We start from the raw sequence: 16,710 nt of genomic DNA, 5'->3' as shown, positions 1-16,710 counted from the left end.
CTGGGTTCCAATCTATGAAACGGCCCCCAAGCGAGACGCCTGCAGCCTACAAGTAACGACCATCAAGTTTTGTACAAAACATCAAACTTGAAACAGGCCAGTACGAAGGAAGCAGTACAGTGACTGTTGCTAGCCTTGCCTAATGCCAATCCAAGCCACAGGTTCAGTCCTTCATGACTGGAATGATGGAATAGCCATTGAGTTAACTGCGGGGGATCATACCAGTTCATGGCTAGATTGGGGGCCATTCGAGTCTGGAAACAAACCAAGAACTTGCTACCGGGGAACGGTGGCTGCATGACGATAAATGGCTGGATTCGTTCCTGCAGAACTGAGAATCTGTTGAATGCTAGTCGGTCCAACAATCGGAGAAGTGGCCATAGGAAAAATCAACTGGATCACGAGTTAAGCAATCGAATAGAGCATTCTTGACGCATTTCATTCCGAGTTGTTGCATGGAAATTCTGTCCAGCTGTCGACAGCGTCAACCAAGTGATCAAGAGTAAATGCAAATAAAATGCCATTTTCAACACCTATCTACAACGCCGAGGTATCAACAATGCCACAAGCATGCTTCAAATCCGAGCAAAAATGAAAACAAATCAAGTAAAACCACAATAACACTCCTCCGCCCACAAGTAGACCCAACTCCTACCATACCAGTTCGTCAAGACATCGAAAAAGAAAGTAAACGAGTGACTCATATCATGTCCACATCTTCACGTCCCAGGTACGCCGTAACTCTCTCTCATATCCGACATCCCACATTCCTCATCTAGTAACACACCGCATTAAAACGGTAACGTCAAGCACATGACATCATACCAGACTCGACAAGCGGGATTATCAATTAGAACGCAAGCGGCCCGTGACGATGGGCACTCAGCAACTTGCGACGTACAGTCTCGCCACCCTTTCGGTTCTTGGTCTTGTTCTTGCGAGTCGGCGTCCGGGGATCACTGTATCGCGCATGGCGGAACACACTGGCGGCTTGGGATGGGGAATTGGGCAAGAACTCCCGATGGTGCGGGAGGCGAATCAAGGTCTGGTACCGATTGTGATGCCGCCGGAACGCGGTGACAATCCCCCGGTCAAGGTGGTTCAGGAAGCGCTCCGCGCTGTCATTGCCGACGCGACTGGGGGTTGGCGTGCTGACTCCTTGCACTGACGACGTGGCCATCGGCGACGTGGTCAGATCATCATCGAATCCCTTGTCAGTCTCTTCATCCGACGAGCCGTCGCCAAAATCAATGAAATCATCCACATTCAACATGGCCTCATCATCATCAATGTCGTCATCTTCATACGAACTGTCACCCGGGAAGGTCCGCGAAGGATAGAATGCTTCGGGTGGTCCCATAGCCTGTCCACCCGGCGTCGCATCATTGCCCAGCGCCGTCATCATGAGGTTCGCTCCGGAGCTCAGCATCGGGCCTGTCTTCATGCCATTTGGGGAGGTGACCGCGTCAGTGTCGCTTTCATCAACTACATGCATCATGGTCGCGCGGGGACTGTTATTGGCCGTGCCACAGATACTGTTGGTGGCTGATTCCAGCCAGTCATGTCGAGACGAAGCGTAGGCCGGAATGATGACGAGGTGCTTGCCCGTGTTATCTACCAACGCAACCGGCTTGCTGGGATCCGCTATGAATGTTCCAAGAATCGGCCCACGGCGGCGGTGGGGCGCGGACCGACGATTTGGCGATTCATCATCCGCAGGCTTCGACGTCGAATCCCGGCGCATGATCGTTCGAGGCTGCGCAATCTTCGCCGGGGGTGGAAGATCCTCGTCCGTGGTCTCGCCCTCGTCCGCTGGGGCCGGTTAGTCTCAAAGAATCTACGAGTATATTCGCAATACATACTTTCGTAGCCGCTGGATTCGTCTGACATGGCGTCCGACTCGGCATGGTAGATGTTAGCAGGGTGACTCGAGTCTAGGTCGCCAAAGACATCATCGACCCGATCCTTGATTTTGCCGTCGTAGTCGTAGTCAGGTTGGTCATTTTCGATCATTTGGCGCAGGGTAGGATCGAGGCTGTCCTGCTGCAAGAAATCGCTCGGTAATTCATCATCCGAGCTGGACAGGGACTGGTCGGAGCTGGAGTCGGAATTGTCCTCTACAAAGTGTACATGACGGGGCATTGGGGTCTCCACGGCTTCGCTGGTCAGGTCAGTCTCGCCAAAGTTATCCATATTGCTGTAAAGTTGGCTCTCGTCCAGGAAGGTTTCCGTAGAGAAGAGGTTATTGTTCTGGAACGTGTCCAAGCCTCCCCAGTCTTCACCAGCATCCGAGAGCGAGATGATGCTCTCTGATTTGAGATGCTCATCCTCCGACGCAACAATCAGCTGCTCCTCCAGCTTTTCCACCTGGAGCTCTTCGTCATCATCATCGTCGGGGATCTCGTCCACGGCCGCGTAGTCGGAGGTATCCGAATCATCATCGCTGCTCTGTTGGCCTTCGTAGCCATCGTCATAGGACAGCTTTCTTCCCTGTGCGCTCGGGGCGGACCGAATCTTTGACCCCGTCTTACCGCCCCGTAGTCTAGTTCCGTAAGACGGGGCCACCTTGGCAGGGTCACCTTCATTCTCATCATCCGAGCTCGCCTCGGCAGCATCGAGATCGGAAATGTCTTCTATGCTCGAGATTGACGAGATTGTCGATACTGAGGAGATTGAGAGTCTTCGTTTTCGAGCAGCGTTCGGAGAGGTCAGAGTCACGGGCTTTGGCTTATTCTTCGGCGACACTCTCTTGATGCGCTTGGCTCGGGCGGCTTTGAGTTGAGCCATTGGATCCGATCGGCGTTGTTTGGTCGCCGTTTTGGGCGACTTGGGCGAATGATTGCTTCGAGTCATCTTCGCGGATATTCGGTGTCGGGCCGGGCAGCTCACGTCGTGTAATTGGAGGAATTGGAGGAACAGAGGACTCAGGGAGGAAGGGAGGAATAAAGGAGAGGGTGATAGGATGCGAAGGAGGAGGAGGAGGAGGAGGAGAGGATAAGGAGCAGGAAAAAAAGGGAATACTCGAGGTAGCGCGTCACTTCACAGCTTCTTCCGTTATGGCACTCGGGAGCAATTTCGACGCCCGGGCACAAGCGTCGAAAGAGCGACAGATATCGTCGAGTCGGTTGCGATTCCTTGAGGAGCTGTCTGGACTGAGGAGGCCAGGTGTCGGACACCCAACCTCCCCAGTGGGCGTTTACAGCTCAGCGAATGCCATTGCGGCTTCACTTCCTATCGACGATATCTGTTGGACTAAGAAGAACTGAAGGGAAACACTGGCGACTAGGACAAACTGGAGGGGAATGAAGAGCCCGGAGCGTTGATGGACAGAGTTTTCCTCGAAGGGGAAAAGAGGGAAAAAAGAAGGGGAAAAGCGAAGCGCAGGCGGAAATTCTTGAATAGGTCATCGATTTCGGCAAAGCCCGAGTGGGGTTCCTGCTTCACCGCCAGTCGGCTTTTACCACCTTCATTCGCCCACTTTTTTATAATCAGAGAATCACCATCTGCATGCCATGTCCGGGGCCGGCTTACTTTCTGGATCCAGCCCGTGCAGGGCGCTTGCGACAGGCATTCATACATACAGCCTAGGTACACGAAGGGTATCGTCTGCGATGAGCTGGCAACTGTAATCTATGTACATGTACCTCGTCCCAGCCGCCATGATGAGGTCTGGTAGGTTCTGGTACGGCCTTTCTCCCACCGATTGCTACCGGCTCTGACTTGTCAAGTTGCCTTGCAGCGGGCCCCGCTGGAAAAAGTGATCGAGCCCCTCATCATGTCCTGCGTTCTGTCGGCAGGAGGATGTTCCATCGTGGACGTTAGTCGAGGATAAGCGCGTTCAATGCAACCTCCGAAATCGTACACCACTCGATGGATAGAGGCGAGGAATTCCCGGTTACCGTGACCCGCTGGTTCAGTGACCGGCATTGCGACACAAATTGGGGTCGGCGACACCCTGACAAGCCGCTTGCCTGGCTTTTTCCGGCTTTTTTCGCCTCCGAGCCGCTGCCAACGCAAATCACCAGATCGCGGCCCCGTTTTTTCAGCTTCAATGGGCCCATCCAAGGCAACCTTATGAAATATTTAGAACCGCCACTCCGAACAGTCCGCTTACGCAAATGCGAGCTGCAAAAGCTGTCAATTCTGTGGCGACCGTGGTGCAATTGGTTGCGACAGCCGGGCAGCCTGCAATTTGCAGCGATGGTGAAATTGAATTTTTACATTTCTTTTTGTTTGTGGGGTGCAGTCGGCTCCTGGCAGCCGGAACTTAACGCTAGGAGCCTGGGCCACTTGCATCGGCCAATCAGATCGCGCCTGGAAACAGATTGCTGCGGCTCACGTGATATATTGACCTCGGTTGGGATATTAAAGCCAATAGGGAGCTGCATGATGGATCCACAGGAAAAATTTAGGTTCGGTTTCAGCTGATTGGTCACTTCCGTGCTCGAAAGTCAACTGGCCTATCCCATTCGCACACATTCAGCATTTCCAGGAAGGTACGAGGACGAAGTACACTCGGATGCATTGTTGCTTTTGCCAAAGCTGCATGTTTCATTACTCGTACAGTAGTCTGAACTCAAGTCATGCCATCATCAGGATAAATACAAACACAGTTCATCAATGTCATGGCCGCACGTCATCAGGTGGGGACAATCATCGTCACGTCCCAGGGTACGGAGTGACGTTGCTCAGACTGTTCTCTTTTCTCGATTGAGATCGGAATAATGAGAAGGGATTGACGGTAGACCACCGGCGAGTGCCTCGATCAGCAGATTTGCCATTTCTTGCAGTGGCCGAGGGCGCTCCCGAGGCCGCAGCTCCAATGCGACCGGGGTCGTTGGCGGTTGCTGGATCTCGAGCCGCGGCGGCTGATGCAGGGTGGTCTGGATTCGTAGTTCTGTGGTCTTCGTCTGCCTGAGAGGCACTTTCGCGCGCTTGCTGGACCCGTTCAATTCCGTCTCGGACCTCTTGGACGGATGCTCCCGGCGGGGCGACGGTGCTCAGGGTCTCCGTTTCGCGGATCTGCTGATTGTAGGTCTCGTTGAGTTGAGCCACCTCGGCGTCGGTCACAAGTCGTTCGTTTTCGAGGCGGACCTCCCGGCCGCGCTTATGGCAGTACCAGAGGACCAGCAAGACAACTAATAGCGCGTTAGCGGTGCAGGCATAGGCACTATCTTAGCCATTGGACTCACCAAACACGGCCACGGACCACAACACGTTCATGCACAGGACTGCAGGAAAGCGAGCTCGCAAGAAAGCCACGATAGACCGCAGCATTCCTACAAGGGCGGCTGGCTTGCCAACTAGCTCTTTGAGACTTGGTGTCTTGAGACCCATCTTCGCTGCTGCCGCGGCAGCTTTTCCTGCATTCTCCGTATTGAATCCACTCTGTGATGCCTTTTCTCCAGCCGCAGCTAATAGTTCCGGGGCCAGTGACTCCGTTATTCTGTCTGGCAGCTGTTCAATCAGTTTCTGCAGGAACCCAGGTAGGTGTCCGAAGGTCTCTCGCAGTTGCTTGTCTCCATTGCTCAGCAGAAGCTCCAAATCATGGTATGCGGTGGGAATGCCAGTCACCAAATCTCTGAAGATGAGCATAAACTTGTGGAGGAGTCTCTGCGTTTCGCTGCTGATGGAGAACACCCTATTATTTTCGGCTGCCAGGTTCAGCCGCTCCAGGATGACTGCTAGGTCGTCTTTTTCCTCCTTTCGTTCTTGCTCTCCAACCTGCTCTCCGCCCGCGGATGGTGGCTTCGTCGCGATCTCGGACGTGCTGGGATTTCCATTTTTCTCTTCATGGATGGATCCTTTCTGTTGCCACCGTAGTTAGCATACTTTTCCGTCGTGATATGGCCGCATAACAATACCTTGATACTGATGCTCGATCTTTTCATCCAGCTCCATCGACGACTCTTCGAGCTGCTTGGAGATGTTGGAGAGGTCGGAGAGGTCGAAGACGTCGGCGATTGGAAGCTCTGAGTGGGTGTTTGCGTTCGTTCAGGCGTTTGCTGACCCTGTTTCTTCTCCGCCACAGCATCTGCGGGCATTTCCTGTTCCAGGTCCTCCATCGGGGAGAGCGGGAGCGGAATATCCTGTGCACCGTCCATCAGGGCGATCTGCGGATCTTTGCCGTTCTGACTTGACGTGACCTGTTGCAGGAATGCCTCGTCGTCCTCTGTCAGAACCGGACTTGGAGCTCTGTTGCCCGGTCGCCATCTGCTGGCTTTGGGAGCAATGCTATTGATATACTGAAGTGCCATCGCTTCTAGATATGCCAATATACCTTGCCCAAAAGAAACAGCTAGATGAGAGTATAGGAGAGAAAACTATGATGGATCATGAAACGAGCCAGCAGAGCGGAAAACACTTGTCGCCCTGCCTTTGCGGCTTGCATGCGACCGATGATATCACATGTGGAAATGCAATCATGATTGGTTCTTTTTTTGTTGGCTCAGATTCCGCGACTCCAGCCGGGACCAAAGATCCTTGTTTGTCTTAGAAAGTTAATTTTGATCCCCGTTTCTATTCAGCTCCAGATTGGATCTCACCGAGCGGCTACTAAGACCATGAGGACTCCGCATTCCTACGGACTTTGTATGAATTTAATGCACACCCCATTAATTGAGCATCTTGACCGCATGGAGAGGGCATATTTACTGTCTATTATTGTAGATACCCATCTAATTGAGTTTTAAGCCTTCCAAATCAGTGCCTTTCTCAAGAAAGAGGCTCAGTGTGCCACGTTTGAACGTTGATACTGCTACTATGGCACAGCACCGCGTGGTCAACGGGGGTAGGATGAATGCAGATGCCGGTCATGGACTACTCTCGATTCGCTCCTGATAGTCTTACACCTAGCCATTGCCATTCAGTGCGACATCCAGTGTAGCCCACGTCGATCGAGAATCGACAGAAGGTCGTAAACCACAACTGAAGGACGGAGAGTCCTATTCGCTTCCCGGAATGCTCTACCAGATGGCTTCCACTGGAAGACTCCCAGGCTGGCATCCTTAGGTCGAAGAGAGTAGAGCGAGTTGTTCACGGCCAAGTCGGTTGAATCCTGGAAGACCGCGAGGGAGATCGCCATGGATTCAAGGCAAACAAAGTCGCCCTGCGGATTTCAGCCTATCACTCCATCGAGATCTAAATATCACGTGACTTCGTCTGTGGCAGTGGCACAAGTAGCCCTCATCGCTCAGGCATCATTCCTTCTTTCTTTTCGTCGCGCTTCGGAGAGTCGACCGCCGGCAACGTCGCCCACGCACGTCTGATTTCAATCAGATTGCGTGTGCAAAGTCCTGTGCAGGATTGGGACTGTTTGCATGCTGTCCCCGGTTTCGACCTAAGTCGGAGACTCGTGTGCACAGCAGCCACTGTTCTGTACAGGTTTCGACGAACTCCCCCGGCCAGAAACCTTCGCAGCGTCGTCCCCTCTTTTGTATTGGTTTAACGCTGCCGGAATCCGCCTCCCGGGCGGTGCTTTTGGCACCCGGGTTCTTTCGTTTTCATCGCCGTGCTCCTCTCATTCGACCTCCGCGGCAAACACGACCGTCATGTTCAAACGCTCTTTTGCTTCGAAAGATCGGGTGACCAAGACTGTCAAGTCTGCCAAGAGGTCATTCCGGGAGGACGTGAAGATGAGGATGCAAGAATCGTGGGACAGTCCATTGGAAACGTGAGTTTGGCCTCTCTATTTTTGATTGTGGAGGTGGGTCTTGCTGATTGTTGGCCAGTCCTCTCACCAGTCCTATCGTTACCATGCTTGTGGGTCATGAGCAGCGTCTCTTTGCAGCTCATGAGGATGTCCTGTCACGGTCCCCCTTCTTCGAGGCTGTGCTGAAGGGCCAGTTCCTGGAAGCCGGCCCAAAGCAGGTGGATCTGCCAGACGAGTATGCCCATTCCTTTCCCATCTTGATGAACTTGGACTAATTGCTATGCAGAGAACCTGAGATCATTTCCTGTGTTCTCGAGTTTCTCTACAAGGGTGACTATTATCCACGCTTGGTACACAACAAGCGCCGTGCCTCTTGGGAGCTCGAGAACGCCCAGGATATCCATGGAACCGGTGGCCGCGGGTCGAGCGAGGCCACAATTTTTCATTCTCGAGTAGGCGGCATTATCCTCCGGGATACTGCTGTCTACTGTGCTGCCGAGAAGTACGGCTTGGAGGAGCTCAAGCGGCTTTCGCTTCGCAAGCAGGGCCTGCAGAGTGGAATCCCCGTCGACGTGATCTTGCGATCCGCTCGGTATGCGTATGACAATACGCCAGACACGGACTCGCGACTGCGCGCTCATTACCTTGCTCTGATCATTCGGAGTCGCAAGACGTTCAAGAGAAGCGGAACCATGCAAATGGAAATGGAGATTGGCGGCAAATTGTTCTTTGATCTGTTCGTGGCGATGAGCAATCACATCGATGACCTGATGGAGATGAAGTAAGTGGCGCTCGCTTCTCTGGTTTCTTGCATGCGAATGCTGACTTTTGATAACTAGCAACCGGTCTCCAAAGGGTTTCTAATGGTGTTGTTTGAAGTCGCCTCGGATCGATCAAGCGAGTTTAGATTTCTAGATTGGATATACGGATGTTTGTCTCCAACCAGAACGGCAGGATAACTGAGAGGATGCGGAGACGTTCACGGGTCTTCTTTTCTTTCGAGGTTGGCCGCCATTTGTTTGCGGTTTGTCGAGCTACGCCAAACCAACCTTACATCGTTTAATCTCGACCGTGTCCAACTCCGCTCGCTCACTAACGATTTCCTTTGTTGTTGGTGATTAATGAGCAATTTGCAGTGAATCTCCAATATCAGAATGTCTCATGAGGAAGGAGGTTATTGTCATGTCCTATTTTTCTTCCCTAAGAGGACAAGACTGGCCTTCATCCTCACCCTTTTCTTCTTGGCAAGTTGTTACTGGATGTTTTACGACTATGGTTCCCACTGTTTGCACGCCTTGATGGCAGTGTCTGCTTGATTGTGTGATATTGCCTTATGATCTAATGATCAGACTGGAATGAGTTCGGCCACCTCAAGATTGCATCCATTATTTGTACGAGTAAAAAAAGCACAGTAGGGCTACGGTACCTGGCAAAGGCATTGAGCATCACATGCAAGATGTGGTTGGTTCTGTGCAGCCTGAAAATATAAGTCTTGGCATTAAAATTGAGACAAAAGTATTTGAAAATTGCAAATTTCGTAGGTAACTAAATCGAGGGTTCAGACCACCTCATGGTCGATCACATCAACGAATTCCTCCATGATGGCGACCAGGTTGCCTTGTGCACCTTCAAGACGCCTTTGCCAATGTCTCCGGCGCCAATTCTCCTCATCCCCCATCAATCATCAAACCCGTAGACCGCCAACGGCACCAAAGCCCATTCCCAATGTTCGACACATCCGCGATAACCCAGACCTCTACTCAAAAAACTCCATTGACCGAGACTACGCCGCGTACGCCGAGTATCCGCATCGAATCGTGCAATTAGCCCAAGAAACCGTCCGACTATCTGAAGTAATCAAGGAGCCTCGGGCGAAGATAAAGGAAATCGAACGGTCCATCGGACGATTGGCGGCGGCTGAAGGAGGTGCGGAGAAGAACGCGGAGCAGATCGCATCCTTGCGACAGGAGGCGCAGAAGCTCAAGGCCGACTCAGAGGAAGCGGTGCGAAAGAAAGAGGAGATTGAAGATGAGATCCAGCGACTCGCACTCTCGCTGCCGAATCTCTCCCATCCAGCGACGCCGCGCGGTGATAGCCCGCAGCTCGTGTCATACCTCAACTTCGACCCGAACAACCCACCGTCATGGGTGAACCAACGGACGGAAGACCGATCACATGTGACGATTGGCACGAAATTGGGGTTGATTGATTTTACGAGTTCGAACGCGACGACTGGTTGGGGGTGGTATTTTCTGACGAATGAAGGTGCGCTGCTGGAGCAGGCGCTCGTCAACTACGCCATCAGCGTTGCACTGCGGCATGGGTGGAAGGCTGTATCTCCTCCTTCCATGGTCTACTCGTACATTACCGAGGCGTGCGGGTATCAGCCGCGCGATCAGCACGGCGAACAGCAGATCTGGGCGATCGAGCAGAGCGAGAAGGACAAGGTGAAACCGCAGCGCTCGCTGGCGGGCACGGCGGAGATTCCCTTGGCGGCCATGTACGCGGGCCGAGATATCTCCGTGACCTCCCTACCAGTGAAGCTTGTCGGTGCGAGCCGGTGCTACCGAGCGGAGGCTGGCGCCCGCGGGGTCGACACCAAAGGTCTCTACCGGGTGCATGAATTCACAAAGGTGGAGCTCTTTGGGTGGGCGGACCGCGCGGCGGACTCTACTACCTCGTCGCCGCAGACGGATAAGCTCTACGACGAGCTCCTCCAGATCCAGATGGAGATCCTATCATCCCTGGGATTGCCCTGTCGCGTTCTGGAAATGCCGACTGGCGACCTCGGTGCCAGTGCGACCCGCAAGCGGGACATTGAAGCACTGTTCCCGTCACGGCTGCGCGCGAAGGAAGACGGCAAGCCAGACCTCGAAACGGCCTGGGGAGAGGTGACGTCAGCGTCCATCTGCGGGGACTACCAAACCCGGCGGCTGGGTACACGCACGCGCGACGTGAATGGGAAGAACCCGCGGTATCCGCACACGGTCAATGGCACCGCGATGGCGGTTCCGCGGGTGCTGGCGGCGATTCTGGAGAATGGCTGGGATGAGACACGGGGAGTGGTTGTGGTTCCCGAAGTGCTCCGACCGTGGATGGGCGGTTTGGAAGTCATTGGAGGGAACTAGCTCTGTAAACTGTAAATACTGTACAATACGACGAATTCCTTACTACTTGTACTGTACAGGGAAAAGTTGCAAGAGCAAGGACGTAGGTTGTGTCGCGGACCTCCACCCGGTCACTTGAGCCGCCGCGGGGATGAAACAAACAAGGCACATAAACTTGGCCCCTCACTGGTAACCTTCTACCTTCGATCTACTATTCAGAAAAGAAGTTACAGAAAAGAAGAAAAGCGGGAAAGAATGGCACCCACCATCACCCGCATCCCTTCCTCCGACATCGACACTGTCTTCGCCCGCACCACCAACCTCGCCTCCTCCGCGCTCAACGCACGCATCCTCTCCAAATCCGACGACTTCTTCGCCTCCGCCGACAACCTACTCAACCCAAAGCCACCCGTGTACAAGCCGGACCTCTTTGTCGAGACCGGCAAATGGTATGACGGGTGGGAGACGCGGCGGCATAACCCGGAGCCCTACGACTGGGTGGTAATCAAACTCGGGGTGTCCGGGGCACGGATCCGAGGTGTGGAGGTTGATACGGCGTATTTTACGGGGAATTATGGCGAGAAGGCAGCGTTGGAGGGGGTGTATGCGCCGGGCGGGAGTGGTGGTTCATTAAAGGATGAGGATATTGCAGACAAGGGGTTTACGGGGTGGAAGACGATTCTGCCGCCGCAGGAATGCGGGCCGTCGCAAAGACAGGCGTGGAAGATTGAAGGAGAGGGAGATGGGCCTTATACGCATGTCAGGTTGTTGATGTACCCGGACGGTGGTTTCGCGCGGTTGAGGCTTTACGGGGAGGTGATTCCTCCGCCACCGGGCATCGGTGCGGCGGATGGATTGGAGGAGTTGTCGTCGGCGCTCATGGGCGGAGTAGCCGTGGGCGCATCGGACGAGCATTACACGCCGGCGAGTAACCTCCTCCTGCCGGGTCGCGGGGTGGACATGAGCGATGGCTGGGAGACTGCGCGCTCCCGTGCCAAGGACCATGTCGACTGGGCGATAATACGACTAGGTCTGCGGGGGACAGTGAGCCGGCTGGTGGTCGACACCAAGGATTTCAAGGGCAATTTTCCGCGAGAAGTGCGCGTTCATGGGTTTGTTGGTGATCCGGGTGCTGTAGATCCCAGGCATGATGACCCTGGATGGATCGAGATTCTCCAGGGCAGCCGCAAAACGCAAGCGCATACAGAACATGTCTTTGAAGGCGGGGATCTGAGTCCCGACGCGGCGGGGAAGGTGTTTAGCCATGTCAAACTGACGTTGGTGCCGGATGGCGGGGTGAAACGGCTACGGGTTTTCGGCAGGCGAGCTTAAACCCTATCTTATGTCAACTTCGCAACGTCATAACCTAAACGGGAATCAACTTGGGACCAATGGCACATGTGACGAGCCCATGAGAGATTCAGTTCATCGAATCGAGAATAATTCTGTGGTACGGCTTTCCAAATATGTGGAATGCTCCGCTTTGAATTAATAATCCTACCGAGACAATGGAGTCCCCGCTCGGGTTTCTTACCGACGACAATGTATATATATACGAGCTGCAGAGAAAAAGAAATACATTCAAAGTATCGATTGGCCTCTAATCATAGTATAAGGTAAATCTGTCCAAAATGTCTTGCCAAGCGGTTGTGATTCAAGCCGACGCCGACAACAACAACAAGCTGGTTAAGCAGTCGGTCCCAATCCCCGAACCGGGACCTGGCCAAGCTCTTGTCCGCGTGCAGTATGCTGCGCAGAACCCGACGGATGGTATGCATCTTTTGGTCCATGTATGAAGACTGATAATAAAAGTCAAATTCTAATCGACGGCAGTGCAATCTTTTGACGCAAAGGTCTTTGGCGCCGGCGCTATTCTTGGCTGCGACTTCTATGGTGTTGTCGAGAAGCTGGGCCCTGGTGTGACGAGGGTTGCTAAGGGCGATGTGGTCGCCGGGTTGATCTGGGGAGGTTAGGATCAATTCAATTGCCTAAAGATAAGGATGCCGTGGCTGAATTTTGATGGCCAGGTGAAATCCCCGGTCTGGGTGCCTTTAGCGAATATACCATTGCCGACCAGAACATTGTTTTCAAAGTGCCTCAGGGTATTGATGGCGCAGCGGCCAGTACCGTGCCGCTCGCAGCCAATACCGCCTGGCTGGCGCTGTTTTCCAAGCGGTGCTTGAACATTGACCGTCGCAATGCGGCCAACACGCCGGTTCTCATCTGGGGTGGAAGCTGTAAGCTCCCTATTCCAACCATTCCTGAGGGTAAAGAGACTTAAAGTATGCACAGCCAGCGTTGGCCTCTTTGCGGTACAACTTGCGGCTATCGCCGGCCTGAGGGTCATCACTACGTGCAGCCCTCGCAACGCAGAATTGGTACGCAGTCTCGGCGCCAGCGAGGTATTCGACTACCATGACCCGGACGTAGTGGACAAGATCCGCGCCGCAGCGCCGGGGATGCGCTACGCGTTTGATACCATCGGCGACGGAGATACCTCTACTTTGTCCTCACGGGCACTGGCGTCGAATGAGCAGGTGTACCTTTGCACGGTGCGACCAGGCAAGGCGTTCACGGAAAACGTCACAGCCAACACCATCGTTAGTGACGTCCTAGTGTGGACGGCCTTTCTTAAGGATCATTCGTACAGAGGACAAATTGTCTATCCCGTAAGTAGTACTGCTTCTAGAAGAACTTTGCTGAGCCTTGCGCGGAAGACAAGGATTATACTAAGCGAGGGTTTGACCGGATTAGGCATCCAAGGAAGATCACGACCTCTCCACAGAGCTCTATGACGTTCTCCCCACGTGGTTGGAAACTGGCAAGGTCAAGGCTAATCCAACCAAGATCTTCAATGGGTTAGATGCGGTCCACGAGGGATTTGATGAGTTCAGATCGGGCAAAGTGTCTGCATACAAGATTGTGTACCGCCTATGAGTTTCAAACTCTAAAGGGGGCTTGGAGGTTGAGGCTGAGAGTCTTGGAGGGTCGGAGCTATTGGAGCTCGTCGCAAGTTCTATACGAGATTGCCGTAGTAGGAAAGGCTCGTATTTAGATCTGCGCGCGCTGCGACGTTTGACAAATCACCTGTGCCGAAAATCATTAATCTTGGCCAATGAGAGAAAGCCACTGACGATCATCCGAAATGTAAATTTGGGAAGAATCTCGTTTCCTGCGATGAACTGGCAGGGCCCAGAAAACATATAAACCTCCAAGAGCACCTCGAGTGAAGATGTCTGAACGAGGAGACAATCAAGCTGTACTGTCTGGGAATCTCCGTGTTTAGGCCAGGTTCGAAACCAAGTTGTCAACATGTTGGTCGCACGCTCAGAATACCGTACGTCCTGGTCCCAGCGGCCCTGAAATGGTGGTTGGTATATATACATTGAGCACTAACCCCATACGTGAACAGAGGAAGGAAGCATCTGGATCTACGCACCAAACAAGGGTGCCCCGATAGCATTTGCAATTCTATTCGCCTTGTCAGGGGCGATACATACTTGGCAGAACATGTAAGGAACTCATCATCTCCTCTCAAGCCATTGCTAATCCAATGCAGCAAATACAAGTCATGGCGTGTCACGGGCCTATACCCATGGGCTGCGATTCTCTTCACAGCAGGTTTCATTCTCCGTGCCTTTGGCGCATTTGGCGAATGGGGTAATCTGGGCATCTTCATCTCGAGTACGGTGTTGCTTCTTGCTGGACCGTATGTGAAACCTTTGGGTTAACCCTATCCCTCTTCTCTTACTGATCATAACAACAGGCCCGTCTACGAAGCAGCAAACTTCCTCACCCTCGGCCGAATCCTCTACTACATTCCCTACCACTCCCCCATCCACCCAGGTCGCGTCTTCACCACTTTCCTAGCTGTCGGCGCCGTCATTGAAATCTTCACTGCCAACGGTGCTTCCCTCAGCGCCAACCAAGAAAATCCGGAGTCTAGGCGCAAGACCGGTGAGGCCCTCCTCAAGACGGCCCTGGTCCTGCAGCTGGTATTGATGGCCGCTTTCGTCTCGCTGATCCTGCGATTCGCCTACCGCTGCCACAAGGCCGGCCTCCTTACACGCAAGCTTATCCGCCTCCTGACCGTGCTCTTGACCAGCTGTGCGCTGATCACGGCCCGCACAGTCTTCCGGACCGTCGAGTACTTTGTGTTCGTCGATGTCTTGTACAATCTGGACAAGCTCAGAAATGGGGAAGACGTCAATCCGCTGGTCTCAGAGGAGTGGTTCTTTTGGGTGTTTGAGGTGTCTGTGATGTTCTGCAATACTATCTTGCTGAATATCTTTCATCCGATGAGCCAGCTGCCGCGGAGCAACAAGATTTATCTCGCTCCGGACGGTGTGACTGAGGTCGAAGGCCCCGGGTTCAAGGAGAATAGGCCGACATGGCAGACTTTCATCGACCCGTTCGATATCTGGGGCATGATCACCGGAAGGAAGCAGGAGCGGTACTGGGAAGCGGAGCACGTTAAGACTGGCATGGGGGGCCAGGCCTGATGTCGCTGGGCGATCTTTCCTGACATTCGTTACTTTGATGTTTTGTGGTTCTTTTTCTTGGTCATTACGTTTGATATCCCATTGATTATACCCTAGGTGAATAGAAGCTCCTTATCATACATAATCAAAGTTCCCATGCATTATAATTCCTCATCTAGGAATCAGTCTTCTTCGGACGGCCCCGTTTCCTCACAGTCTTCTTGCCGTTCTCCTCCGGCTCGGGCTTTTTCTCGATTCTTGGACGACCGCGCTTTTTTACCGGTTTCTCGCCGTTCTCCTTCTTGTCTTTGCCCTTGTCATCCTTCTCCTCTGGCTCAGCTTCTTTGTCGGCAGCCTTCTTCTTGCGCCCGCGCTTCTTTGGCTGCGACTCAGTCTCTGGTGCGGCCTCCGGCTCGGACTCCGGTTCGGCCTCTTTTACCTTTCTAGGACGACCACGTTTACGCCCAGTGTAATCGGCGGTCTCCACCTTGGCTTTCTTCTCCGGTTTTTCATCCTCATCTTCGCTCTCGTTGTGAGAGCGTTTCTTACTCGCTTTCTTTCCGCCCTTTTCCTTTTCCTCCTTGCCCTGTTCCAGTCAACATCCGCGCGTAGATTTGAATTAATAGGGTGAAGCACACCTTATCCTTCTTGGAAGCCTTCTTTCTGAAACCAGTACTTCCGGGGCGATTCATTTCCACATCCTGGATTCAAGTCATCAACCAACTCGATGCGTCGCGAGACGAAAAACTTGCCCCCCGCCACTCCTCATCATCAACATGCCCCTGCTTCAATGCCCGCTTCACTTTCTCTTGATTTTCCTGAGAAAGCTCCTCGAAGCCGTCGAGCATCGAGACATCATAATTTCCATCATCGTCTGGCTCGCCAAGGGCATCTTGAATGTTCTTGATGACCTTGGGAGTTGTGCAGCCCCTGACAAAATCGTTAGCACAACATCCCTTATAAACACATCATTAGACCGGATGAATTTACCAGTGCCGCCACGACCATGACTGGAATCGCTCTGTGTCGATCCATGTTCCTACGCGCAGTTCACCTTTCTGAATCTTGATCTTCTGGTCCTTGCATTCTTTGTTCTGGCAGCCAGCTCGGCCGCTTGGGGCTTCTTCTGTTGATGCATTAGTTTATCTGCGATTGACAATAGCGGATTGACAACGCGTTGAGACAAGCAGAGAGCACCATGTAAAAAAGTAACTCGTACGCATCCATGAAAGGAAACGCGACGAGACGGGGCGCTGGTTTGATCCACCTACCGAGCCGATAAGTACCCATGACAGAATGACGTGTTACTCTCAATGGCAAATTCTTCACCGAGACAACGATGGAAAACGAAAAGATCTAAGAGCAGAAAACACTTGCAGAACGTGTTTCTGTGCTCTGGCCGATTTTCACCGTTTGAGCTGAGTTCATTGTTTTGGAGATGAAAGAAAGGAAAGCGGATACTGTCAATCAC

The 16,710-nt window shown here is 53.0% G+C and overlaps 9 protein-coding genes across 9 annotated transcripts; 6 read left to right on the top strand and 3 right to left on the bottom strand.

Moving 5' to 3' along the window:
- Nucleotides 1–506: 506 nt before the first annotated feature.
- On the top strand, nt 507–779 carry VTN49DRAFT_6694 (uncharacterized protein; the record flags this gene model as incomplete). The annotated part of the gene is made up of 1 exon (XM_069414880.1): nt 507–779. One exon carries the CDS (start codon nt 507–509, stop codon nt 777–779), a length of 273 nt encoding a protein of 90 aa, XP_069264734.1.
- Nucleotides 780–850: 71 nt separating this feature from the next.
- Nucleotides 851–2,853, bottom strand: VTN49DRAFT_6693 (uncharacterized protein; the record flags this gene model as incomplete). The annotated part of the gene is made up of 2 exons (XM_069414879.1): nt 851–1,812; nt 1,863–2,853. The coding sequence occupies 2 exons, from the start codon at nt 2,851–2,853 to the stop codon at nt 851–853; spliced, it is 1,953 nt and encodes a 650-aa protein (XP_069264733.1).
- Nucleotides 2,854–4,659: 1,806 nt separating this feature from the next.
- VTN49DRAFT_6692 (uncharacterized protein) lies at nt 4,660–6,257 on the bottom strand (the record flags this gene model as incomplete). The annotated part of the gene is made up of 3 exons (XM_069414878.1): nt 4,660–5,138; nt 5,193–5,808; nt 5,865–6,257. The coding sequence occupies 3 exons, from the start codon at nt 6,255–6,257 to the stop codon at nt 4,660–4,662; spliced, it is 1,488 nt and encodes a 495-aa protein (XP_069264732.1).
- Nucleotides 6,258–7,550: 1,293 nt separating this feature from the next.
- VTN49DRAFT_6691 (uncharacterized protein) lies at nt 7,551–8,515 on the top strand (the record flags this gene model as incomplete). The annotated part of the gene is made up of 4 exons (XM_069414877.1): nt 7,551–7,672; nt 7,731–7,886; nt 7,938–8,432; nt 8,491–8,515. The coding sequence occupies 4 exons, from the start codon at nt 7,551–7,553 to the stop codon at nt 8,513–8,515; spliced, it is 798 nt and encodes a 265-aa protein (XP_069264731.1).
- A 734-nt stretch (nt 8,516–9,249) lies between these two features.
- Nucleotides 9,250–10,779, top strand: VTN49DRAFT_6690 (uncharacterized protein; the record flags this gene model as incomplete). The annotated part of the gene is made up of 1 exon (XM_069414876.1): nt 9,250–10,779. One exon carries the CDS (start codon nt 9,250–9,252, stop codon nt 10,777–10,779), a length of 1,530 nt encoding a protein of 509 aa, XP_069264730.1.
- Nucleotides 10,780–11,013: 234 nt separating this feature from the next.
- VTN49DRAFT_6689 (uncharacterized protein) lies at nt 11,014–12,090 on the top strand (the record flags this gene model as incomplete). Its single annotated transcript, XM_069414874.1, has 1 exon — nt 11,014–12,090. One exon carries the CDS (start codon nt 11,014–11,016, stop codon nt 12,088–12,090), a length of 1,077 nt encoding a protein of 358 aa, XP_069264729.1.
- A 299-nt stretch (nt 12,091–12,389) lies between these two features.
- Nucleotides 12,390–13,695, top strand: VTN49DRAFT_6688 (uncharacterized protein; the record flags this gene model as incomplete). The annotated part of the gene is made up of 5 exons (XM_069414873.1): nt 12,390–12,528; nt 12,592–12,726; nt 12,786–12,995; nt 13,051–13,427; nt 13,513–13,695. 5 exons carry the CDS (start codon nt 12,390–12,392, stop codon nt 13,693–13,695), a joined length of 1,044 nt encoding a protein of 347 aa, XP_069264728.1.
- Nucleotides 13,696–14,070: 375 nt separating this feature from the next.
- Nucleotides 14,071–15,260, top strand: VTN49DRAFT_6687 (uncharacterized protein; the record flags this gene model as incomplete). Its single annotated transcript, XM_069414872.1, has 4 exons — nt 14,071–14,095; nt 14,171–14,270; nt 14,318–14,467; nt 14,525–15,260. The coding sequence occupies 4 exons, from the start codon at nt 14,071–14,073 to the stop codon at nt 15,258–15,260; spliced, it is 1,011 nt and encodes a 336-aa protein (XP_069264727.1).
- Nucleotides 15,261–15,414: 154 nt separating this feature from the next.
- On the bottom strand, nt 15,415–16,529 carry VTN49DRAFT_6686 (uncharacterized protein; the record flags this gene model as incomplete). The annotated part of the gene is made up of 5 exons (XM_069414871.1): nt 15,415–15,825; nt 15,878–15,940; nt 15,992–16,169; nt 16,230–16,365; nt 16,511–16,529. The coding sequence occupies 5 exons, from the start codon at nt 16,527–16,529 to the stop codon at nt 15,415–15,417; spliced, it is 807 nt and encodes a 268-aa protein (XP_069264726.1).
- Nucleotides 16,530–16,710: the final 181 nt, after the last annotated feature.

Source organism: Thermomyces lanuginosus, assembly GCF_041956635.1.
Source record: "Thermomyces lanuginosus strain ATCC 200065 unplaced genomic scaffold VTN49scaffold_42, whole genome shotgun sequence".
Taxonomy (NCBI): Eukaryota; Fungi; Ascomycota; class Eurotiomycetes; order Eurotiales; family Trichocomaceae; genus Thermomyces; species Thermomyces lanuginosus.
The sequence above is the reverse complement of the archived record's forward strand: the minus strand, read 5'-3'. Positions and strand labels throughout refer to the sequence as shown.